The 27077-nt window shown below is 28.3% G+C and overlaps 1 protein-coding gene and 1 long non-coding RNA gene across 6 annotated transcripts; both read left to right on the forward strand.

The window, feature by feature from the left end:
* The first annotated feature begins 1245 nt into the window (after positions 1-1245).
* LOC146872241 (uncharacterized) lies at positions 1246-3855 on the forward strand. Of its 3 annotated transcripts, none has more exons than XR_014983579.1 (6): positions 1249-1565; positions 1695-1898; positions 2076-2505; positions 2761-3036; positions 3128-3209; positions 3438-3855. It is a non-coding gene; the product is annotated as an uncharacterized LOC146872241 (long non-coding RNA). The 3 variants fall into 3 exon arrangements; XR_014983580.1 differs by having other exon boundaries at positions 1253-1565; positions 2076-2160; positions 3438-3853; XR_014983578.1 differs by having other exon boundaries at positions 1246-1565; positions 2076-3036.
* Positions 3856-12457: 8602 nt separating this feature from the next.
* LOC146872242 (fatty acyl-CoA reductase wat-like) lies at positions 12458-25571 on the forward strand. Of its 3 annotated transcripts, none has more exons than XM_085664133.1 (10): positions 12458-12778; positions 21748-21993; positions 22376-22707; positions 22941-23189; positions 23282-23427; positions 23538-23647; positions 23718-23913; positions 24008-24247; positions 24340-24597; positions 24684-25571. In XM_085664133.1, exons 2-10 carry the CDS (start codon positions 21972-21974, stop codon positions 24787-24789), a joined length of 1659 nt encoding a protein of 552 aa, XP_085520259.1. In that variant the 5' UTR covers positions 12458-12778; positions 21748-21971; the 3' UTR covers positions 24790-25571. The 3 variants fall into 3 exon arrangements, with proteins under 3 accessions (XP_085520259.1, XP_085520258.1, XP_085520260.1); XM_085664132.1 differs by having other exon boundaries at positions 21756-21993; XM_085664134.1 differs by lacking the exon at positions 21748-21993 and having other exon boundaries at positions 24684-25570.
* Positions 25572-27077: the final 1506 nt, after the last annotated feature.

Below are 27077 nucleotides of genomic sequence, written 5' to 3' on the forward strand. Positions count from 1 at the left end.
AACCAAAACGTCGAAAATTAATTTCTAAATATAAAGTTTTTGATCGTTATGAGTTGCGTACACTGATAGTTTAAGCCTTCTATGGTTGAAGGGAAAGGCTACTTATTTCTACTAAACTTTATAGTTCAATGCAACAGTTGAGTACATTCGATAACAACACCTGTACGTGACATGAGCATAAGGAAATAATGCTTGCTTCAAACATTTATAATTGCGATGAAAATTCGTCAATTTTATTTATGCAAAACGAGAAATACTTCTGGAAATAAGTAAAATATATATTAATTTTATTACCACGCCATATCTCTCACATATTAACACATTTATAAACGGTGTTTTTCGATCGAGATACTTAGCTGGATATTTCATATAATTTTAAAAAATCTATAGCTAAATATTGAAAGATACAAATATATAAATATATATCAATATAATAAAAATATTGTTTCCTGATATCATGTTTATAATTATTTGTCGTTTAAAAAAGAACTGATACGATCAAAAGAAAACGTTTTTATGCCAAATAAATAAGAGTATTTATAAATAAAAATAAATTGAAAAAAGTCGGAATGGATTTCTAAGAGATGTAAGGATAAATGGTGGATTGAATTGATTTAAAGGAAATTCATGATTTTTCTTTACTAAAGTAGGGAACAATTTTCTTTATCCTCGAGTTTATACTGATATCTAGTAGTTACATTTTTATAAAAAGATGTATGAACAAGATTAATAGAAAAATAGAGATCAAATGAAAACAAAAATTATTCTATAAAATGCGCGTTAAACAGGATCAACGAAAACGTGCATCAACAGAAATGGATCGAAAAATTGTTAGAATATAAAATCAAATAATGCGACGTAGTTGCATTGCCTGTTGATTCGAATATGTAAATGCAAAAATATAATAAAAATGAATGGTGTAATATTTGAGATTATCAAGAATTCAGAAAAACACAAACAGAAATAAGACGTTTTATAGTTAATAAACGTAAATAATAAGATGCTATGGAGAATTTGAAAAAATAGTTAATTGTAGCACTATACCTTATACTTAACAAGTATTTCATACAAAATCATTTTTCAAAAACTGTTTTATTCTTCACAAAATCTACTGTATTTCTGGTAATCTTTCTCCAGGCACGCTCTCAGCATCATTATCGAGCCTAGTATTTCGTTCATCGATTCTATTTTTAAACATGGTTGATACCATAGTGTCGATAAATAAGGATGCTATATTTCCAGGAAACTTAAGATTTGATCGTCCAACAAAATCTATAAACACGAACATAATAAGCTTACACTGGAACCTACTACCGCAAGGTGTCGCCTAAGTTATTGTTTTGATTCTTCCACTCTTCTACTAACCGAAATAAAAATCTTTTAACAAAGATGTACGTTCAATTTAATATAAGTTCTGGCTGTAAAGAAAACCATTGTTATCAATTAATTAGTAAAGTTGAAGACGTAAAATATTATTAAAATTAGAATCATTAAATGCAGTTTTGAAATATTATATTAAAATGAAGAACAGATCAACACGTCATAAATGGAAAGATACATTTCAGGTTATATTATATTATTAATAATGTAATAATTTTTAAAAAAATTACATATTATTTAATAATATTCCCTATTATTATAATTTAAATCGTTCTTTTGAAAAAGTACATGACACAAGTATTTTCTTTGTGTAGCTTGCAAAAGGGAAGAAAACGACGAGGAAGTGGAAATGTATTTTTATGAAGCAACACAAAAATGGAATCTCATGAAATTAACATATGACTATTGTAGTTCTAAAATATAAATGAGAAAAATTATTATACTTTCGTAATCGCTCGATAAGGAACAATTAATCATCGAACGTTCCTAAAATATATATAGTTAAAAATTAAAGAAGAGTAAGTATTACAATTTCTTTTTAGAAAAAATTGCAAGATAGTAAACATTAACTTACTCGCATTAAAAAAACTCGCATTTCTTTGTAAAACAGACATTATAACTTTATTTCAATAAAAAAATGAATTCTTAAATCGAAATTTTATTTATACCAATTAAAAAGAAATATTCAATTTCAGCTACAAATTATCCAGGAAAACTCGGAATTATCAGCAAATGAAAATAAGCTTATCTCTAAAAACAATGAAAAAGAAAATGAAGATGGTAATGACGATAATGAAAACGTGATGATAAAAATAATACTTTAGTTGACCAAGACAATGAAGAAAGAATGGAATGATATAAAATTAAATAATGAAAATATTGTATATATTTAGAAGATAAAGATGAAACGACAGATGCACATTTGTTTGACATATGAAGACATATTGAATTTTCGTATATTTATTCATATATTATTTTCATAATCTAGACCAAACTATAATTCGATAGATACGCAACATTGGAGAATAATGGTTATGCTAATCTGATTGCTACTTTCAAGATTTTAACTTGGATTGTAATCGAGCGATTACAAATAGATTTTCATTCATAAAATTCATAAAATTAGTAAATATATTTGTCAAAAATTTAATTTTCTTCGCATAAATCTCGAAATAAGTTAAAAGTCATATTGTTTACTCAGATAACGATTATTGATTATATAAAAAGAGTAATACTTTACCTCTTACTTCACTGATGAAATGATAAAGAAAAACTGTAGCTATAGAAATAATTGAGGCACTTAATTTGTTCTCATTGGTATCATTCCATTTAATATTAATTAGGATCTGTATTCTAAGTATACAAATTTATTATGTTCAGAGAAATACAATATTCAAATGGGCCACTGATATAATGGGTACTATATAAATGCGAAGATTAAATGAAATACTTTTTAATGTAAAGTCTCTTCTGATACAAGAAATGTCCACGATTATAGAATCATCTACTTTTGAAAAAACTGACAAAGGAGGTAACTTCTGTGACAAAGAAATAAATGCGTAAGGAAGAAAATACGAAATTCTATAGTAAAAGACAACAAAACTACAACAAGAGATATATAAGCTGTATGTAAAGTGTCGTAATTAGTTCTACAAAGTATGTCATCCATATATATGGTTCTTTTTATTTGTAATATGATTACCAACATTTATATTTCCTTATACATTTAATAAATTTATAATTGTAGTTTGTGGGAGAATTGAAATTAGCAATAGAGGAAGAAACCTAAAATTATGCAATAAAGGAAGAAAGTAAAAAAGAAGAAAAACGTAAGTAGTGAAATATCTATAAGAAAGAGAGTGTCAAACGAAAGATCGACTTTGAAATTCTCTAATTATGCGTTTTATATATATATACATATATCATTACTTTTTAATTTAATGGTATAGCACTGTCGGTATTAAAAGTAATAATATCTCACTCATTAAAAGACTTTAAAAAATTAATATACTTAACACTATTAAATACAATTTTATACGATAATATTTCCGTTGTAGGCTTACTAAACATCTTCAGTTACATGCACCTGCACCTCTGCTGACACGCTTTTCCAAATTACAATAAATACATGGTACTGATGTGATATTGCCGCATCTTGATATATCTCACACTTTTCCTCTGTGTTTCTATTGTGCAATTGCTTCTTTTAAAGGAATAGTGTTTTATCGCTGAAGAAGAAGAAGAAGGAAAAGGCAGTCAGTTTTAATTCAGTTGTCAGCAATCTTAATTAGAAAATGTCTGAAATGAATCTTTCCAATCGGTTCATAACCCTGTAAATCTATTAATATATACATATTTGTATCATATTTAATCAATTTTTACTCCTTAAATTATATTAATTGCTAACGATTGACCTATTCTATTTCTTACAAATATGTAGGAAGAGAAATAAACTATGAGAATGTTTAGATTATCAGAAAAGAAGCGTAAATAATTTTTTATTTCAAACCTTCAGGTAATTTCTTTTATTTTATAGTATTTCATACTAATTATATTCGAATTGTATTTTTTCTGTGCAGATATATTTCGATGTAAGTCATTTGAAAAGTATCTTAATGATTATTAATGTATTACTTTATTTTCTCGTACATTTGTTGATTAAGTTCTTTGAAATATTTCTAATTTTGTATCTGAATATAGAAAAAATAGGGGTTTTGTGATTTGTAAATAGTTATTTAAAATTTTACAAAGTATATATATATATTATAAAGTCAGTCATAAGTAATGAAATATATTAAAATTATAAATCATTTTGTATTAAATTAAAATTTATATTTTATGGTTGTTCGAATAAAATGCAAAGTTAGGTAGGAATCGAGAGTCACTGTTATGTTTCTCGCAAGTGCTTAGATGGCCTGCTATTCCTATATAATAAACTTCCAAGGTTAACAGTAATAAAATTTCTTTGTGCGTCACTTCGGAGCCACTAGCGGAGTTCGTCAGTAACTCTCAACTTGTTTTGAGGAAAGTCCCACCTGTGGACCACAGCAGAGTGAGTGTGTTGTGTAACTTTTTTAGCTGTGTTTTTATAAGCTTTTCTTCGCCGTCTTTCTCGATTATAGAATAGAGGAAGCCTTTATGACTGATCTTTTTCGAGATTGGGCGAGAGTCTATTGGTCAAAGCTAAGTTTTTTCGATGTGTTCGAGACGCGAATTTTTCTATCCATCTTGTATGGATAAATCTTTGTATCTAACTGAAACAGGGCTTTCAGCGAGCAAACTTCTTCTTTTGCAATTATTTCTTTCTCCTTTTCGTGTTTTTTTATTTTTATGAATGGATTCTTAAATGCATTAAATAAAAACTGTTTAATTAATTTAATAAATTAACTTAATGATTGTTAGCTCGATGTTGAATTAGAAAACATTTTGTAATACCTACCTGCAATAGAAATTATTTAAAATTTCTTAGATAGAATATTTTATTAAAATTGACAGGTAATTCGCACATATTTTAATTTTTATTTAAGTTAATTAATTTATTTAATTTTACTGTCTAATTTGGTTTTATCTAAAAATGAAACTTTATAATCCAATTAATTAATATAAATGTAATTTGTATAAAATCTTAACAATACTATATATTTTGACTTGAATTAGTTTTATGAAAAAAAATTTAATTTAATTTAATATTAATTAAATATCAAAAATAGCATACATAAATTAAAATTTTGTTAATTTCATCTTATTGTGAATTATCAGTTATTATACCGATTCCCCTAACAAAAAAAAGCACCTCCAAATCTTTTAAATTTAATAATTTTTTATTTAATCTCATATTATAATAGAGTATATAATCCTAATTTCAATATTGTGTAGGGAGAAGCCTACTTTCAGGGGCAATGTGTAATATTTGTACTGGGTTTATGTAGAAAAATATCTCAATATTATTTGTATTAATATTATTACAATATAGGAATCATAATCTATATTTAAAAAACAATAAATATTTCTGATACGAAGCAATAATTAAGATTTTGTGTCGATAAAATGAAAAAATTTTTATATATACATATTAAATATACAAAAAGATTAAACTTTGAAAATCTTCGTACTTAATATTTTCAAAACTACGTGATTATATTGAACTTGACGAATGGAATCTTCATAAAAGTCAGGAAATTGCTGAACATTCTATTAATTGTAAATAACAATCTAAGTAGTTACTGAAGAATTGTTAATGTTGTCGAATGGCAATAATCTTTTAACATTAATACTAAACGGTTTGCAAAATTATCACATACGCAGTTGTAACATTTCAATTTTACATATTAAAAAAGCTTAACAATTGATCGTCTGAAAAAATATATCATTTGTGTTTTCAAACGTAATTAACATAAATTTCAATCTAATCGTTTCATAGTATTGCAATTCATTCACAAAAAAAATATAAACTCATAACATATAATATAAGAATAACCGGAATAATAAAAATACATCTATTATAGAATCACATTAATAAAAATAACAAGCTGCAATAACATATTTTCATCAAGATAAGGAAATGGAAAAAGGAAAGAAAAATAAGTTGTATCGCCGTTCGATTTAAAAATTATTCTACTTTATTTAAAATCTATTATTTATTCCTTTTGAATTGATTAGACTCAGTTTTCTTTCTTCTTGTAAATTCTTAATTCGAACATCAGCAAACTGTAGAAAAATTCTATTAAAATCGATATTGAATCATCTATGGAGCGTTTGATTTTTTTCGATTTAAATTTCGCCAATTTTTTATTTTAGTGATTTTAATAGTGGCTAGTAACTCTGACAGATTAAGAATCCGTTTGAAACTTTTTTTTAGTATCAATCTAAAATCTATAATTTCAGTTGCTCTCGATAAGTATTAGATCACCAAAAAGTCTACTAGTTTAGAAATAGGCGTAAATTTTCAGAATTCTGATTGCATCTTTAACAGCATGGAAAATAAGTAGAAAGCGGACATTGTTAAATTTATAAATTTTCCCGTACGTACATGCGTCTTTTTTCCGTATTACTTGATTTTTAAACTCATGATTATTCATTTTCCATTTCTAATTTATAAAAATAAATTACAAGTGAAAACTTATACGCAGTTTCTATTGTGTCTTAAAGGTAATTATAAACATCGACGTGTTTCTAAATCAATTCTCTCGCCAGCGAATGAGGGTTGTATCCTAACGCATTAGAAATCAGGACATTTTTCATTAAATATTTTTATCCTGTGAAATTATTCCATATTATGTTCAGATTATAAGTAATGAGAGATACAGAAAATCGCCATCTTATAAATCGAGAACAATTACGGTAGAATCAATGAGAAAAAAGGAAGTGTAATTCAAGAAATCTGATACAGTGCCTGAAATAACTTTAATGCATGTATCCAATAATAAACGCTGAGGAAAACAGTATATATTTATTTGGCTTATGATAAGAAAATTAATAAATATTATCATACTCAATTGCTTAAATATTTTTGTTTTCAAATATGCCTACGTTCTTTTACATAATCAAAGTCTGATTTATTTATTCATAAAAAATGCATTTCTATTAGGCAGTTTTTATGATTCGAGTTCGATAGCTTAATCTTATGTCATGATTGTGAGCAAAAAATTGGATACGCAATGACGCAACTTTTATTTGGAGATTTTGTAGAGAACCATAAATGTAAAAATAAATATTTTATCGAATAGCATGTAAATGAACATTACAATTAAAATATTAAACTTCTATTGATAATTTGTTCGTTTAATTTCGTTTAATTTGATTTAATTTTGTTATAAAAAAATACAAAATTTGTAATTATTATTTGATACAACGTAAAATTATTACATAAAACAAATCTGTAAATATGTTATTTAGTTTTACGTGAGTTAATACCGTAAATTCGTTATATTCGTTTTCAAGAAATATATTTAATGAGTTTAAGTGATTCTTTCTAAATTTAATATTTCCAGTAATATTTTGTTCTCAATTATATTTGATACTTCTTGTTTAAATTTTAAACAAAATATTATTGTAAAAATAATATGAAGAAACAATATTTCCAATATTCATACATATTGAAATAACAGAACATTGAGGTATTCATGTATAGTCTTTTGGAAATTAGACGTAGTATCCAACTTTTCGTCTCGCTTTACACATTTGGTCATGAATGTTATAATATACGAGAAGCCGTGTATCCGACTTTGGAACACTTTTTCTAAACCATTCTTTTGATTATTCTTCGTAAATTTGAAAATGTATTTCACTGAAATTTTTTACAACACTTCCATCAAAACGAATTATTAGATAACTAAATAGAGAATATGTGTTAAATATTAATTTTAATGTTACCATTAACAAAAAGATAGACAGAAAAAACCCATTGAAGATTTAAAAATTGAAACTTGACAAATTTCATATGATCTAATATGTTGAGCACGATATGTATCCGATGAATAAATGGAGTTTTAATGCGAGAATACAAAAAAAAATTATCATAGTTTAATATGCAAAACAAATACAGATCTATTTCGCGTATATTATTTTTTTATTTATCATTACATCATTATATTTGCATTCTACCTTGTTTTATTATTACCATATGTTAATCTGAACGAACATATATACTTAACTGAAAAGAAACGCAAGCAGATATTGGATGAATTTTTCTTCCATCGTTTTGTAGATGAGCAAATGGAATTATTCAGGATACGAATTATATTCGAATATAAGGAAAAATAGCAAGAGTGTCGAAAAGATCAAGAATTGATCAATGAAACGTGGTCAAGAATATTTTGTTCTGATTTGCTCTGTTCTTTTATACTTTTCAATGTATATTACTCTATTATCTATTTTGATCTACTCTGTACTATTCTAATCTCTCCGCACTAATGCCTAATTCTTTATACTAATTATCGTTTCTTTCTTTCGTTCGCCCATTATTGTTTTCTTCTCATTATCGTATATCTTTTAGGATACGGATCTATGAACTATGTGTTTAGACAAAGTCCTAAACGTCACTTAATCTTCACACGTCACTTCACTCCATCGCTTATATACTCTCGCTTATAAATTGTTCGTAACACTCATATCTATATGTCTATCTTTTACCATATCTACATCAGGTCTACATCTCTATCTTACTAACATCATTCCTAGCAGTTTTTACATTATATATTTATTACATATTTATATATACATGAATATTTTCCTAATTCTACAATACCTACAACTAAACCTATTGTATACATTTATATCGCAAAAAGTTACATAAGCTTGTTTTTCTACTCGTACGAATTTTATCAATAACTTCAACTTGAAAATGCGAAGTCTACAGTTTACGTACAGTTATGTACAGAATGTACAGTTTACGAATGAACATGAATATTTTCCAATTTCAAGACTAAAGAGAAAAATAAAAACAAAGAGATGTGGAAGAGCAAATGTTACATACAAAATTGAGGAGCATTATTCGATAGAGATCAAAACTGAAAATATATCAAATTTAATAGGATTTAATTTCTTCTTCCACACATTCAAAAGAAAACAAACTATTGGTAATATTTACTATAGGTGATTTCAGTTATGATTTTCAAAATCATAACAATCTGCAATGAGAAAACGATTATTATGTACGAATGAAAGAGATATAACCAACACAAGTTTAAGAGGAAAGGATGATGAACTAATTTTTTTGGATCCGAGGTTACAACGATTTTATGTTTAATTCATCACTCGCCGTCTCATTTGTATACGATCTGTCGTATTCATGACCTACGTCACTATCGTCACACGATCTAATTAGCATTTTATCGAACGACAGATTACTTAATCAGTTTTTTGTCCTCAACACTTACCAAAGTGAATAATATAGTAAGAAAAAATTTGGTTTAACACTCCATGAATAAGAAATAGCATAATTAAGTATTCAGGCGCCACAATCTAAATCGAAGTCTGTTTTGATTTTGATAGAGAAGTATTTATGATCGAAATGAACGTATGTAGGACATTCAACCGCTAACAGTAGATAAAGTACGTGTGACTGCTTTGCGAAATAGAATTAAGAGGCAGTGTTTTCTTCTATTTTTATCAACTAAACTCGGATTCCTTCCCTAAAAGTATATTCCAATTCTGCACGTACTGACTCTATCGAATTTTTTAAATAGACGAAAAATAATCAAATATAGTGAACTCTATCAAAACATTTCATTTCTAAAATTTATAGGAAAATATTTCAAATTAACGGAAAAATTAAAAGCTAATTATAACAAAATAACAAACTGTAGGTATCATTATCCATCGTTGTATATTAACTTACGGTGTACATACAAACGAATAATTTTTCTTTCACATTTTAAGATCATATATGACTTTTAAGCATTAAGAAGCAATATGTTTTTACTACATTTTTCTTCTTTGATATACCTGTATAATTATACAAATATAACTAAATTTAGTTATATTTTGATGGAGGGAAGCTGGAAATTTGAGGAGTATACAAAATGACTGAGTTAACATTTATCAATTTCAAACAATTTATTTATCAATTTAAAACAAATATTTTGAACAAATGATAGAATCGAAATTTGAAACAAGTGTTTAATTATTGATAAAATCAGTGGAAGCCAAAATTTTATTGTGGTGAAATAAATTTTTTCAGTTGCATACTGCCAATGGAATGTTATAAATTTTTAATAAGGAAACTAATTAACCTTTAAACTATAACATTACTATTAGAATGATATTTTACAGCAAAATTCATTATTTTAATAGTTACAGTAGCTGACGCGTTATGTCTGTACTGTATGTGTATGACTGTAACAACATGTGATAAGTTTCCTGAATATATTGGGTTGTTCGGAAGGTAATTTCGTTTCTTCCCGACAGAACATTTAATTGTATTTTTTTTGCAACCTAATTCACACTTAAGCCGCGTAATCATTATATGTTTTGAGGGCTGATATAGCAAGGCTTGTGTGTGAAAAAGTCCAATTTATTCTACGCAGTAGTTTTTGGTTGGTGCCATTTTAAATATAGAGAGCAATAAGCAGCATTTTCGTCATATTTTACTTTTTTACTATAGAAAAGGTAAAAATGCTGTTCAAGCTAGAAAGAAATTAACCGATGTGTATGGAAAAGATGTGTTGACAGTACGCTAGTGCCAGAACTGGTTTGCAAAATTTCGATCCGGCAATTTTGATGTCGAAGATGCATCACGTTCTGGAAGGCCGTTTTTAACTAATAAAGACACGATAAAGGCATTAGTTGATGCAAAACGGCGAATAACAACACGTCGGTAAGCGGTTAAATTTATCAAATTCAACTGTATAGGTCCACTTGAAAGGCCTGGGTTTAACCCCGAAGCTTGATATATGGATTCCCCATGTTCTCACGGAGAGAAATTTGTGTCGTCGCGTTGACATCCGTGATTTGCTTCTCAAACGTCACGAAAATGATCCATTTTTAAAGCATACCATTACTGGCGACGAAAAATGAGTTGTATATAACAATGTCAAACGCAAGAGATCGTGTAGCAAAAAAGATGAACCGGCTCAAAGCATTTCCAAAGCCAATATCCATTAAAAAATGGAGATTCTATCTTTTTGGTGAGATTTTAAAGGAATCGTTCTTCTTCGAGACTTTACCGGATAATACAACAATTAATTCGCAAGTCTACTGTCATCAGCTGGACAATCTGAATGATGCACTTCAACAGAAAAGGCCAGAATTAATCAACAGAAAAGTAGTAGTGTTTCACCAAGATAATGCGAGACCTCATACCTCATTTGCTCACTCGCCAAATGCTTTTATAGCTTGAATGGGATACAATGCCATACCCACCATATTCTCAAGATCTGGCACCTTCGGATTATTATTTGCCCGATCACTGCAAAATTTTTTAGACGATAAAACCTTCACTTCGAATGAGGAAGTCAAAAACCACCTCGATCAGTTTTTTGCCAGCAAAGACCAAAAATTTTATGTGCCGATGGATACAGGCCTTATCAAGGCCATGCTTGATGAAAATCCACGATATAGTATGCGGGAGATAGTGAACGCCACTAGGATTCTCAAAACAACAGTACATAATCACCTAACTAAGATGGGATATGTTAATCTCTGCGAAGTTTGAGTTCCGCACTTACTAACGAAAACTAGTCTTATGAATCGCAACTCTACATGCGACTTGCTTCTCCAGCGACATGAAGAAGATCCGTTTCTAAAGAGGCTTGTCGCTTGAGACAAAACTTCGATTTTATATGAAAATGTCCATAGAAAACGCACTTGGTATAAGGACAATACAACTTCAACTGTCGCAAAGCAGGGATTACAGCCCAAAAAGTTCTTTTATCCATTTGGTGAGATTGGAAAGGTGTAATTTTCTACGAGCTCCTTCCTCAAGGTGAAACAATAAATTCTACGATTAACTGAATCAATTGAAAGCTGCTATAACAAGAAATAGCCATAATAAATGAACCGACGAGGCATTATTTTTCATTATGACAACGTGAGACCACATATTGCATTAGCGGTAAGAGAAAAGCTCTTACAATTTGATTGGGATGTTTTACCGCATCTGCATACTCTCAATAATTTCGCTCCATCTGATTATTACTTCTTTCTGTCCTCAAAAAATTCTCTTCGCGATAAGCATTTTAAATCCATTCAGCGAAAAAGTGCACCACCGGGATTATTTCTTGTCCAAAACACAACAATTTTGGAAAGAAGGCATAATGAGGCTTCCTGAGAGATGGAAAAAGGTAATAGAGCAAAAGGGTTCTTATATAACAAAATAAATAATAACTTAAACAGTAAACATTGTATATTCATTTCATATTAGAAAAAAGAAACAAACTTATGGGATACCCTAATATATGCAGAAACAGTGTAACGAAATGGCTTATCGCTTGGAAATTGACGATAGTAAAATGCGCGAGAATGATTCTTGCAAGTATGTGTGTGTAGGAGAGGTATGTGCAGGCGAGGACGCAGTAGAAAAAACTTAATCGTCAACACTTCATCGTCAGGACATCATCATCCACAGTCGTCTAGATAAATTCATCACAGTTAGCCGTTAAGATCATTTTGTTGGAGTCAGTCGCTAAGCACAGTTCTTTACAATTAGCAGTTACAATACTTAAGACTTATATTATTATTCATTGTAAATTTCCATCACCGATTTTATACTAAATAAATCAATTCGTAAAAGAGAAGAAAAGTGTGCGGAATACCAAGCATCGCTTAACCCTATTATTCCTCAGCTATCGTTAGCAAGAGAAAACCAATTCAAGGATCAGTACCAGAGTCAGGAACACACGAAAGAAGTATAGACGCGAGGAACGATATTCGGAGCCTCTATCATCGTTTCATCGAATAAGTAAGTTAAAGTAAATCTTTCCTGGCGTAGTTCGATTGCCCTATTGTGAAGAAAAAAGAGGAAAAAAGAGCCTCGCTCCCGTGTAAGATTTCGAAACGATTGACCGAAAAAGAGGCGTGTGATTAGGTTGGTGTAATTGGAAGGCTGCAGGCACTTCGGTTACTCTACAGCCATTCAAGACACAACATCAAGTTGATGTCACAATAGCGAGACGAAGTTGAACTATCTTTTGAAAAGATTAAAATCTCTCGAAGTCGTTTTTCGTAACGACTACTTCTTGTCCATCCTCTTCTAAGAGTAATTCCATCATTTCTACTGTTCCAGATCAATCTGCGAACGTGTTCGTATAGATAAACTTGTAAGTCTTTTTTACTTCTTCATCGTACGAGAAAGGTTCTTTCACTTTTCTTTTGCTCGATTTTTTTCATCCGTATTATGCAGTTGTGGAGAATTCTGCGCGAGGAGAGATTGACCTATGTTTCATTTAGGTAATGTCCGTGTGACATAAATATAAATACAAATATAGATATCTCTCTCAACCTGGCAAATAACTGGAAAGCACTCATTCAAAGATATTCTAAACCTTTTCTGCACTGGACGTATATATTATAATTACATATTAATTCAAGAAATTAATACATAGCTTTTATATATTAGTTCAAAACATTATTTATCAATTTCTTTTTTTCTTTTATGTCTACAAAATACTAAATTTTTAATATTATAATAAACTAATAAATAATATATTTTACAATAAAATAATTACATTATATATAATTCATTATTACAAATAATTTCATATATTTTATACTATATTTAAACTAAATTATTAATTTTTAATATTCCTTTTTTTTTAATTCTAAAAATACTTCATATTTTTATTTCTCACTACCTCCAAAATTAATTTAAAAGAATTAATTTAAAAGAATTAATTTAAAAAAAAAAGACTAATTTAAAAGAATAGAATCGTAGAAGAACCTGTTAAATTGGATAAGTTCTCATCTGTGATGGAATATCGAATATTTCTTATGAATTATATAATATTCGCTATTCCGGATAGTTTTGCTTTTTTTGTCTCCTTTGACATTGATTTTGAAAAACATAAATATTCATTAACAATTTGTACATATGTAGATTAAATATATTCCAAGCTGTAGTTGTTGCTGTACTTCGTGCAAGTAAATAAACAAGCCAATATATCGTCTGCGCGAGATAAATATAGATATATGTTTAGTTCTAGGAATATGTATAGGTATACGAATGTAAATGTTTCCATTGAAATGATTATTTTCCATTGCCGACGGACTATAAAATGGATTTATGGGAATATTATTCAAATAAGAGATCACTCAGCTTTCAATGCAGAGACTTTTGCGAGCAAAAACATGAATTATAATTCACACGTAAAGCATATGACTCGGTCGTGATGTATTAATTATTTTTTTTTTTAGAATTTATAATCCTTCCTACTTTTCTTGATTTATTTTTGTTCAATATGATCAAACGGCACGAGATTCTGCAAATAATAGTCTGCTTCAGTAAATTTCAAATCGACTTAAGTAAACATTCAGACATTTTGATAAATAATTTACAGAAGAACAATAGTGAAATGGACTATCAGAGGTAAATAAAGTTTAGGTGATAAATTTAATTGAAAATGAGTGGGCGAATTTTGTCGAGTTATTTGATTTAGGTACAAACCAATTTCATTCGCTAGATCGATTAACTACATGAAACAAATTGTAAAGAAAATTGGTATAGTAACCTTATTTATTATTCAGAGGCAATGAAATTGTAGATCATTTAGTGGCGTTAAGCTTAATTATTTATTTTTAATTTAAAATTTATCTTTAATATAAAAAAATAAATTTTAATCAAGTCCATTGTCATGAAAATTTAAAAAGAATTCTATAGTAGAGTTAATCATATTGGCCTGTGAACAGATCACACAAGTTCATTGATACACTCATGCTATCGAAAGCAAATAATTTAATATTTTCCAATCTTGATTATTTATTCCATGTCCAGTCCTAACTGTTTTGTAATATAGAATATTTTGAAAAAAACTGTTTCCCGTAATATTGTACTTACTTCCATTTCACTTCTGTGAAATAATGATAATTTTTAAAAATAAATATCCATATAAATTTTACTTACTTTTTGAAAATATATTCCATTTTGCACAATTAAAATTGATGCACTTTTATCGAAATCATAAACATTTGAAACAGCATTCTTTCCTTGTGCTCACGTAGTATAGATGTTGCTCGACTGAAGGTTTCGATTTAACTGTAAAGTAGTTAACATTACAACCTCTTACATTTCAAAGCTTAAACTAACGGAAATCAAAATGATAAAAGATTCTACATTCACAGATTAATTTTTGACGTTTTGGTCAAATTCTTGAAATATACTACGATGATGGCAGATATCATGGGTTGTTCGGAAAATAATTTCGTTTTTTTTCGTGAAAATTATAGACAATTTTCGTATAATGAACAAATATTTTATTAAATTATATATTGGCCATTCTGGTCCAATACCTTTTGCCATCTTTCTGGTAATAGTATGATTCCACGCACATAAAATTTTTGGTCTTTGCTGGCAAAAAACTGATCGAGGTGGTTTTTGACTTCCTCATTCGAAGTGAAGGTTTTATCGTCTAAAAAATTTTGCAGTGATCGGGACAAATAATAATCCGAAGGTGCCAGATCTGGAGAATATGGTGGATGTGGCATTGTACCCCATTCAAGCTGTAAAAGGTTTTGGTGAGTGACCAAACTTGTATGAGGTCTCACATTATCTTGATGAAACACTACAACTTTTCTTTTGATTAATTCTAGCATTTTCTGTTGAAGTGCATCATTCAGTTTGTTCAGCTGATGACAGTAGACTTCCGAATTAATTGTTGTATTATCCGTTAAAATCACAAAAAAGACGATTCCTTTAAAATCCCACCAAACAGACAGCATCACCTTTTTTTTAATGGATATTGACTTTGGAAATGCTTTGACCCGGTTCATCTTTTTTGCTCCATGATCTCTTGCGTTTTATGCAACATTTATGCACATTGTTATATGCAACCCATTTTTCGTTCCCAGTAATGATGCGCTTCAAAAATTGTAGTTATTTTCGTGACGTTTTAGAAGCGAATCACAGACATCAAAGCGACGACACAAATTTTCTCTCCGTGAGAACATGGGGAACCAATATATCGAGCTTCGAGGTTAAACTCAGGTCTTTCAAGTGATCATAAACAATTGAATTTGATAAATTTAATCTCTTACGAATTTCACGTGTTGTTATTCGCCGGTTTGCATCAACTAATGCCTTTATCGTGTCTTTATCAGCTATAACCGGCCTTCCAGAACGTAGTGCACCTTCGACATCAAAATTGACGGATCGAAATTTTGCAAACCAGCTCTTGCACTGGCGTACTGTCGACACATCTTCTCCATACACATTGGTTAATTTCTTTTTATCTTGAACAGTATTTTTACCTTTTCTATAGTAAAAAAGTAAAATATGACGAAAATGGTGCTTATTATTCTCCATATTTAAAAGGGCACCAACCAAAAACTACTGCGTAGAATCAATTGGACTTTTTCACTTACAATCCTTGCCATATCAGCTTTCTGATTTTTAATGATTATACGGCTTAAGTAGGTTGCAAAAAAATACAATTAAATCTTTTGTCGGGAAAAAACGAAATTACTTTCCGAATAACCCACATAACAGATAAATGTAAAACGAATTTATCAGAAAAAAGATACGGAATTTATGATAAGTACTTTATCTGCGAAACTAGTTGTTTATGACTTCAATGTATGTATGTGTCGTTACAACGGTGAATTATTGTATCATACCTTTCAAATTGCTTTGCAATAACTATCGAAGAACAAATCATATAATAGCGATAAATTTGCTTCGAAAAATATACATTTTTAAGGTTTATGAACTTAAACTTGCAATGAATCATTCGTACTCAATAACAAAAACAGTAATGGTAATATAAGTATATTTTCTATATCTAATAACAAACAATATATCCATATTTGTCAGAGATTTTACGAATAAAGTTCTCCAGAATCGTATTTTAATTCCTCTTTCACACCATGTTTCGATTTAGATACCTTGAATAAGAGAAAACATTGATTCGTAGATAGAGGAAATCATGATTATTATTTTTTTAGAGTAGCAAATGTAATTCCTTCCTGTTCATATGTTCATATTTTTGTTATCAATCTTTAATAAGTATTTGAAACATGAATATCTCTAGGAATAGAGATATATACTATAGTAATTAATATATACTATTTATTGTAAATATTTTTGAGACAATTTTATTCAATTATTTAAGTCGACCTTATCAATATTATTTAAATTGGTAAATGTTAAACTTCTAATTAGTGTGTATGTACATATATACATACATATATATATATATATATATATATATATATATATACATTGTAGAAAGATAATTTCTGCCTAGAATTTAAACATAACGGTTCAGCGTTTATAAATCTTTCCTATTATTTGTACGCTAGTGTTTTTATTGGTATCATTTCATTTGCATTGAATAACCTTATCGACAAAACGTTGTAAAAAAAATTTATCCAATATCTGGTTGCATTTCTTTTCAGTTAAGTATATATGATCGTTCAGACTAACATATGGTAATAATAAAACAAGGTAGAATGAAAATATAATGACGTAATGATAAATAAAAAAATAATATACGCGAAATAGATCCGTATTTGTTTTGCATATTAAACTATGATAATTGTTTTTTTTGTATTCTCGCATTAAAACTCCATTTATTCATCGGGTATATATCGTGCTCAACGTATTAGATCATATGAAATTTGTCAAGTTTCAATTTTGAAATCTTCAATGGGTTTTTATCTGTCTATCTTTTTGTTAATGGTAACATTAAAATTAATATTGAATACATATTCTCTATTTAGTTATCTAATAATTCGCCTTGATGGAAGTGTTGTAAAAAATTTCAGTGAAATACATTTTCAAATTTACGAAGAATAATCAAAAGAATGGTTTAGGAAAAGTGTTCCAAAGTCGGATACACAGCTTCTCGTATATTAAAACATTCATGCCTAAATGTGTAAAGCGAGACGAATAGTTGGATACTACGTTTAATTTCCAAAAGACTATACTTGAATACCTCAATGTTCTGTTATTTCAATATGTATGAATATTGGAAATATTGTTTCTTGATATAATTTTTATAATAATTTTTTGTTTAAAATTTAAACAAGAAGTATCAAATATAATTGAGAACAAAATATTACTGGAAATATTAAATTTAGAAAGAATTACTTAAACTGATTAAATATATTTCTTGAAAACGAATATAATGAATTTACGGTATTAACTCACGTAAAACTAAATAACCTATTTACAGATTTGTTTTATGTAATAATTTTACGTTGTATCAAATAATAATTACAAATTTTGTATATGTTTTATAACAAAATTAAATCAAATTAAACGAAATTGAACGAACAAATTATCAATAGAAGTTTAATATTTTAATTGTAATGTTCATTTACATGCTATTCGATAAAATATTTATTTTTACATTTATGGTTCTCTACAAAATCTACAAATAAAAGTTGCGTCATTGCGTATCCAATTTTTTGCTCACAATCATGACATAAGATTAAGCTATCGAACTCGAATCATAAAAACTGCCTAATAGAAATGCATTTTTTATGAATAAATAAATCAGACTTTGATTATGTAAAAGAACGTAGGCATATTTGAAAACAAAAATATTTAAGCAATTGAGTATGATAATATTTATTAATTTTCTTATCATAAGCCAAATAAATATATACTGTTTTCCTCAGCGTTTATTATTGGATACGTGCATTAAAGTTATTTCAGGCACTGTATCAGATTTCTTGAATTACACTTTCTTTTTTCTCATTGATACTACCGTAATTGTTCTCCATTTATAAGACGGCGATTTTCTGTATCTCCCATTACTTATAATCTAAACATAATATGGAATAATTTCACAGGATGAAAATATTTAATGAAAAATGTCCTGATTTCTAATGCGTTAGGATACAACCCTCATTCGCTGGCGAGAGAATTGATTTAGAAACACGTCGATGTTTATAATTACCTTTAAGACACAATAGAAACTGCGTATAAGTTTTCATTTGTAATTTATTTTTATAAATTAGAAATGGAAAATGAGTAATCATGAGTTTAAAAATCATGTAATACGGAAAAAAAGACGCATATACGTACGGAAAAATTTATAAATTTAACAATGTCCGCTTTCCACTTATTTTCCATGCTGTTAAAGATGCAATCAGAATTCTGAAAATTTATGCCTATTTCTAAACTAGTAGACTTTTTGGTGATCTAATACCTATCGAGAGCAACTGAAATTATAGATTTTAGATTGATACTAAAAAAAAATTTCAAACGGATTCTTAATCTGTCAGAGTTACTAGCCACTATTAAAATCACTAAAATAAAAAATCGGCGAAATTTAAATCGAAAAAAATCAAACGCTCCATAGAAGATTCAATATCGATTTTAATAGAATTTTTCTACAGTTTGCTGATGTTCGAATTAAGAATTTACAAGAAGAAAGAAAACTGAGTCTAATCAATTCAAAAGGAATAAATAATAGATTTTAAATAAAGTAGAATAATTTTTAAATCGAACGGCGATACAACTTTTTTTTCTTTCCTTTTTCCATTTCCTTATCTTGATGAAAATATGTTATTGCAGCTTGTTATTTTTATTAATGTGATTCTATAATAGATGTATTTTTATTATTCCGGTTATTCTTATATTATATGTTATGAGTTTATATTTTTTTTGTGAATGAATTGCAATACTATGAAACGATTAGATTGAAATTTATGTTAATTACGTTTGAAAACACAAATGATATATTTTTTCAGACGATCAATTGTTAAGCTTTTTTAATATGTAAAATTGAAATGTTACAACTGCGTATGTGATAATTTTGCAAACCGTTTAGTATTAATGTTAAAAGATTATTGCCATTCGACAACATTAACAATTCTTCAGTAACTACTTAGATTGTTATTTACAATTAATAGAATGTTCAGCAATTTCCTGACTTTTATGAAGATTCCATTCGTCAAGTTCAATATAATCACGTAGTTTTGAAAATATTAAGTACGAAGATTTTCAAAGTTTAATCTTTTTGTATATTTAATATGTATATATAAAAATTTTTTCATTTTATCGACACAAAATCTTAATTATTGCTTCGTATCAGAAATATTTATTGTTTTTTAAATATAGATTATGATTCTTATATTGTAATAATATTAATACAAATAATATTGAGATATTTTTCTATATAAACCCAGTACAAATATTACACATTGCCCCTGAAAGTAGGCTTCTCCCTACACAATATTGAAATTAGGATTATATACTCTATTATAATATGAGATTAAATAAAAAATTATTAAATTTAAAAGATTTGGAGGTGCTTTTTTTGTTAGGGGAATCGGTATAATAACTGATAATTCACAATAAGATGAAATTAACAAAATTTTAATTTATGTATGCTATTTTTGATATTTAATTAATATTAAATTAAATTAAATTTTTTTTCATAAAACTAATTCAAGTCAAAATATATAGTATTGTTAAGATTTTATACAAATTACATTTATATTGATTAATTGGATTATAAAGTTTCATTTTTAGATAAAACCAAATTAGACAGTAAAATTAAATAAATTAATTAACTTAAATAAAAATTAAAATATGTGCGAATTACCTGTCAATTTTAATAAAATATTCTATCTAAGAAATTTTAAATAATTTCTATTGCAGGTAGGTATTACAAAATGTTTTCTAATTCAACATCGAGCTAACAATCATTAAGTTAATTTATTAAATTAATTAAACAGTTTTTATTTAATGCATTTAAGAATCCATTCATAAAAATAAAAAAACACGAAAAGGAGAAAGAAATAATTGCAAAAGAAGAAGTTTGCTCGCTGAAAGCCCTGTTTCAGTTAGATACAAAGATTTATCCATACAAGATGGATAGAAAAATTCGCGTCTCGAACACATCGAAAAAACTTAGCTTTGACCAATAGACTCTCGCCCAATCTCGAAAAAGATCAGTCATAAAGGCTTCCTCTATTCTATAATCGAGAAAGACGGCGAAGAAAAGCTTATAAAAACACAGCTAAAAAAGTTACACAACACACTCACTCTGCTGTGGTCCACAGGTGGGACTTTCCTCAAAACAAGTTGAGAGTTACTGACGAACTCCGCTAGTGACTCCGAAGTGACGCACGAAGAAACTTCATTACAGTTAAACTTGGAAGTTTATTATATAGGAATAGCAGGCCATCTAAGCACTTCCGAGAAACATAACAGTGACTCTCGATTCCTACCTAACTTTGCATTTTATTCGAACAACCATAAAATATAAATTTTTCAATTTAATACAGAATAATTTATAATGTTAATATATTTCATAACTTATGACTGACTTTATAATATATATATATATATTTTGTAAAATTTTACATAACTATTTACAAATGACAAAACCGCTATTTCTTTCTATATTCAGATACAAAATGAGAAATATTTCAAAGGACTTAATCAACAAGTGTACGAGAAAATAAAGTAATACATTAATAATCATTAAGATACTTTTCAAATGACTTACATCGAAATATATGTGCACAGAAAAAATACAATTCGAATATAATTAGTATGAAATACTATAAAATAAAAGAAATTATCTGTAGGATTGAAATAAAAAATTATTTACGCTTCTTTTCTGATAATCCAAACATTCTCATAGTTTATTTCTCTTCCTACATATTTGTAAGAAATAGTGTAGGTCAATCGTTAGAAATTAATATAATTTAGGGAATAAAAATTGATTAAATATGACACAAATATATATATATCAATAGTTTTACAGGGTTATGAACCGATTGGAAAGATTCATTTCAGACATTCTCTAATTGAGATTGTTGACTACTGAATTAAAACTGATTTCCTCTTCCTTCTTCTTCTTCTTCAACGATAAAATATTGTTTCTTTAAAATAAGCAATTGAGCAATGGAAACACAGAGGAAAATTGTAAGATATATCAAGATGCGGAAATATCACATCAGTACCAAGAATTTATCGTAATATGGAAGAGCGTGTCAGCAGAGGTATAGATGCATATAACTGAAGATATTTACTAAGACTACAACGGAAATACTATCATATAATATTGTATTTAATAGTTTTCGAATTAACGAGGATACCAATTATCGAGCACTTTCTATCATAACGAAATTGTCTATTTTAAATTATAGAAATGTATTAGGATGAATAATAGGTGCCATGAATGCTTTTTAATAATCGATATTAAGATAGAAAGAGCAAACTCATCGGAATAAAAATTGTGTTAATGATAATCAAACGTTTGATTATAATATCTTCGACTGACTCATGAACTTGTTTACATTATCCTTTAAACGATTAAAATAAATAAATACGATAGAGAAACAGAAAAGATTTCTACATTTACGTTTATGTTTATGTTTTCAGATCAATTGAGAGAAGCAAATATGATAGACGTACTGCCAGAAATAGACGAACAAGAAACAGCCCTACCGGAAAGTTCTTTGAGAGATGCTACAGAAACTAAATATGCACCTGTATATATTCAACCCATCGAGGATAATGACAAACTTACACCCATTCAAAAATTTTACAGTGGTCAAAGTATTTTTATAACTGGTGGAACAGGATTCATAGGAAAGTTATTGATCGAAAAATTGTTAAGAGAATGTCCCGATATCACTTGCATTTATCTTTTGATACGTACAAAAAAAGGAAAAAGTGTGCATCAACGCATGGAAGAACTAATCGAAAATTCTGTGAGTTATTACATCTATTACAGGGATTGGTAAATTATTATTTCACCTTTGACCCAACTTTAAAATTATCTCTTTCTATTAAATAATATAATTAGTATATAAAATAAAGAAAATTGAGAAACAAAGTACTGATCTATCATAACCAGTGGAAAAAATCGCAAAAAGTCGTTTTCCTGTCATTTATCATAATGAACGTGAGAGAGAAAATAATTACAACTCTGTCAACTTTCCAGTTATTTTCGACTTTGAGAGAGAAACAACCAACATTCCAGAATCGTATAGTCCCAATCAAGGGCGATTGTACTTTGCCGAATCTCGATATCTCAATGGTCGATAGAGCTACATTAATACGCGAGGTCTCAATAATCTTTCATGTCGCCGCAACCGTTAAATTCAACGAGAAAATAAAATTGGCGACAGAAATCAACGTTCGAAGTGTAAAGGATATAATAAATTTGTCCAAAGAAATGTCAAAACTAAAGGTGCCAACTTTGTCCTTTGTATACGTATTAATAACAATCAGGGTTTTTCAAAATCTGACTGTAACAAATCTTTGTTATCCTTAAATTTTCAGAGTGTTGTGCATGTATCTACGGCTTATGCCAATTGTTTTCATATTCCACTCGAGGAGAAATTTTATGACCCACCGATAGATTCCGATAAGTTGATAAATTTAGTGAACTGTTTAAATGAAAAATTGCTCGACGATATTACCCCAGAGTACGTTTATATCTCGGAGTATCGATTGCTTAGTTTCATATTTAGTCACAGAAAATATGAAATGAATAGTTAGAGCACTTAGTTACACTTACACAATTGTTTAATTGTAGATTAATCGGAATATGTCCAAATACTTATGTTTATACGAAAACAGTCGCAGAGAATTTTATAAAAAAGCATGCTGACTTTATACCGATTGGAATATTTCGTCCAGGAATTGGTCGGTAGTAATGTAATCCTTACAGAATAAAACTATAAATGGTGTATGATAATCAATTTAATATTCCTAGTTACATCCACTTATCGAGAACCTATTCAAGGATGGATCGACAATGTGTACGGACCAACAGGAATTACAACAAGTATTCTAATGGGATTAATGCGAATTCTCTATTGCGATGGGTCGATAAATATGTACTTGGTACCTGGTGATTTAACCGCCAATGGAATAATCGCTAGCGCATGGGAGATTGCAAATAAACGAAAGTAACGACAAATACTCGAAACAATATTTTTAGGATCAAATTAAATAATGATATTAGAAAATATTGAATTAATTCGTCTGTATGAATCTTTTTAGATTCAACGAAGATATTCCCATTTACAATTACGTATCAAATGGCAATCCATTAACTTACGGCAGATATATAGAAATGATACTTACATATGGAGAATTGGTACCGTCTGAAAAGGCAATTTGGTGCCACATCTTTGAAGTAACAAAATATCGGCCGATCTATCTTTTCTACGTATATTTTTTACATTTACTACCAGCTCTTATAATTGATACACTCTCTTTTTGCAGAGGTAAAAACCCAAGGTAAATTTTTCTTATCTAATTTTCTGAAGGGAGCGTATTAGAACGATAAAGAAGCGGAAACTTTCATCTGGCGATAATCCTTTTCGTTCAAGGTTACTCAGAATGTATAATAAAATTCACGAAATGTCAGATCTACTTAGTTATTTTTGTATGAACGAAAAAAAATTTACGAATGAAAGATGGAACGAATTGTTGAGGAAGTTGACACCCGAAGATCGTGAATTATTCTTTTGTGATATGAAGGATCTCGTTTGGAATACTTATCTTGAAACATACTTCACAGGTATAAGAAAATATATCTTAAAGGATCCTATTGAGACACTTCCACAAGCTCGTATAAAATGGCGAAGGTATCTTTCTTATTGCATTTTTACTTCATTTTCCCTCTGTTATTGATAATCACTTTCAAATAATATTGATTTTTCAAATTTTCAAGGTTTTATTTGATGCATCAAACGTTGAAACTTCTTATCGCATGTGTTCTATTTATCATCACATGGGCTATGATTTCCAGACTGCTTGTAAAGTTTGGATCTCCGTAAAAGAAGCAAAAATAAGCAAAAGAATGAAGGATGTAAGAATCAATAATTTCTTGAATGAAAATAAATCGATATTAAACGGTTTTTATTCGTGAAATCTCGGACAGATGTTGGGGTTAGAACTTTTTCCTTATATACTATACCATCTTTTTCATATAATATGTAATTATTTTTTTATATTTAATTTTTATTAAATGTTAAATTGTGGCCAAATGCTTAGCCATGAGTTTCATTGTTAATCTCCTTTGAAACAATGTATCACTTTTACTGGATACTCTCTTTCTTAGTGAAAATTAAGATAAGACGAATAAGACAATAATTCAAAGTTTGTTCGACAAATACGTATTTTGAAATCGTAACTACTGAGATTTGTTGCCGAAATACTTACTAATTCCGTATCATTTTTACTGGTATATTCATTACTTTTTTGTGAAATGTATTCGCCATACTGACCTCAAATCCCAAAAATTTAACCAAAACATTGAAAATTAATTTCTAAATGTATAGTTTTTGATGGTTATGGATTGCGTACACTGATAGTTTAAACCTTCCGTGATTGAGGGGAAAAGGCTATCTACTTCTACTAAACATTATAGTTCGGTGTTACAGTGAGTACATTCGATAACAATATCTGTATGTGACATGAGCATAAGGGAAGAATGTTTGCTTCAAACGTTTATAATTGCGATGAAAGTACATCAATTTGAATTATGCAAAATGGAAAATACTTCTACAAATAAGTAAAATATATATTGATTTACATACAGTAATATCATAATTGTATAATAAATATGTTATACAAATTTAGTCATATTCCTCTATGATAATATAAGTTACGAATTGTGTATACATTGTAAAAAGTATAAAAAAAATGCAATTAACTTCTCTTCAGAATTTTTACATAAGCTTTTCTTCAACGCTTATATTACATGAGCTTTCTTTTATCTTATTATCTATCATAGTATTTTTCAAAATGACAATTCGAAATGTCCGATTGCTCACTTAAGTCGACTTGTAATTTATCGATCATGATTATAATTTGCATACTCTCATGTTTCGTCATATTATTAAACAACGATAAATCAAGATGAGGAGGAAAGATTGTAAGTCAATTATTTCCCTTTCGAATTATATAATACTATATATATTTCCAAGCTACAAATACAAGAATTCGCGGATTTTTTTTTCTCAATTCCACTTTCCACATTTTTGACAAAGACAATTATTCTGTAATACAGTTTCGATTATAAATAACCATTTTAATTTCTATTGTCATTAGAAATTTTTATGCTTAACGTCGAAAAATAAACAAAGTAAAAAAAATTAAGGATAGGTTAGGCATCACCGTGCGCTACATAGCGAGTTGAATGTACTCATTTTTTTTAATCGTTTTGTGTATAAATCTATTTAAACACAATAAATTATTTCATATTCATCCTGTTCCTTTACAAATGAGTGTAAAATAAGGTATATTTATATCTATTATAAATAGATTTTATCGAACGAAACTAATCAAGTACACCATCGACTTTCACTCGCCTCATTAAAACAAATCATGACAATTAATTTTACGATTAATTAAACGATGAACGCTTGCCATTGAAAATCATTGTTCTTATCCCGTAACAGATAAAAAAATATAATTATTCAATGCAAATTTTTTCATTAATCTTCTAAATAATCTAAACTTCTCTTTGTTCCCCTAACTCATCACTATTCTTTATAACTAAAAATATCTGACTGTTTAATTAAGTCGATTTGTTATTTACCGATTCTAATTATTATTCGAATAATCCCACAGTTCATGATTTTCTTACACGAAGATAAGATAAAAGATAAAGTAAAAAGAAATTATAAGATATGCCAAAAAAGAATAATAAAAAAATAATAAACGCACATGATATTTTTGACCTTTTTTTCATGACCATTCATTTCGGAAGGCGACTTCATTATGACATTAATGCATAATGTTAATATCGACTTATTATTATATATGCGTTAGACTATATGGTTTATTAACAAGAAGTTATAAATTTGATTTTCTTAACAAAACATAATTACGTATTCTAGAATGGATATGACTTTAAAGTAAAGGAAAGGGCCTGAACCATAAGCCAAAAAGTTACGCTCCTTTTTACATTCGCACGAAACTGATCGACAAATATAATTTGAAATGTACATTTATGCATATACGTACAGCTTTCGAATGAATAATTATATTTTCACAATATGAACAACAAAGGGAAAAATAAAAGCAACGGAAAAGTGGAAGAGTGAATGTTTAGGTAAAT

This window comes from Vespa mandarinia, chromosome 25 (genome assembly GCF_050613455.1).
Source record: "Vespa mandarinia isolate Hongniang chromosome 25, ASM5061345v1, whole genome shotgun sequence".
Lineage (NCBI taxonomy): Eukaryota > Metazoa > Arthropoda > Insecta > Hymenoptera > Vespidae > Vespa > Vespa mandarinia.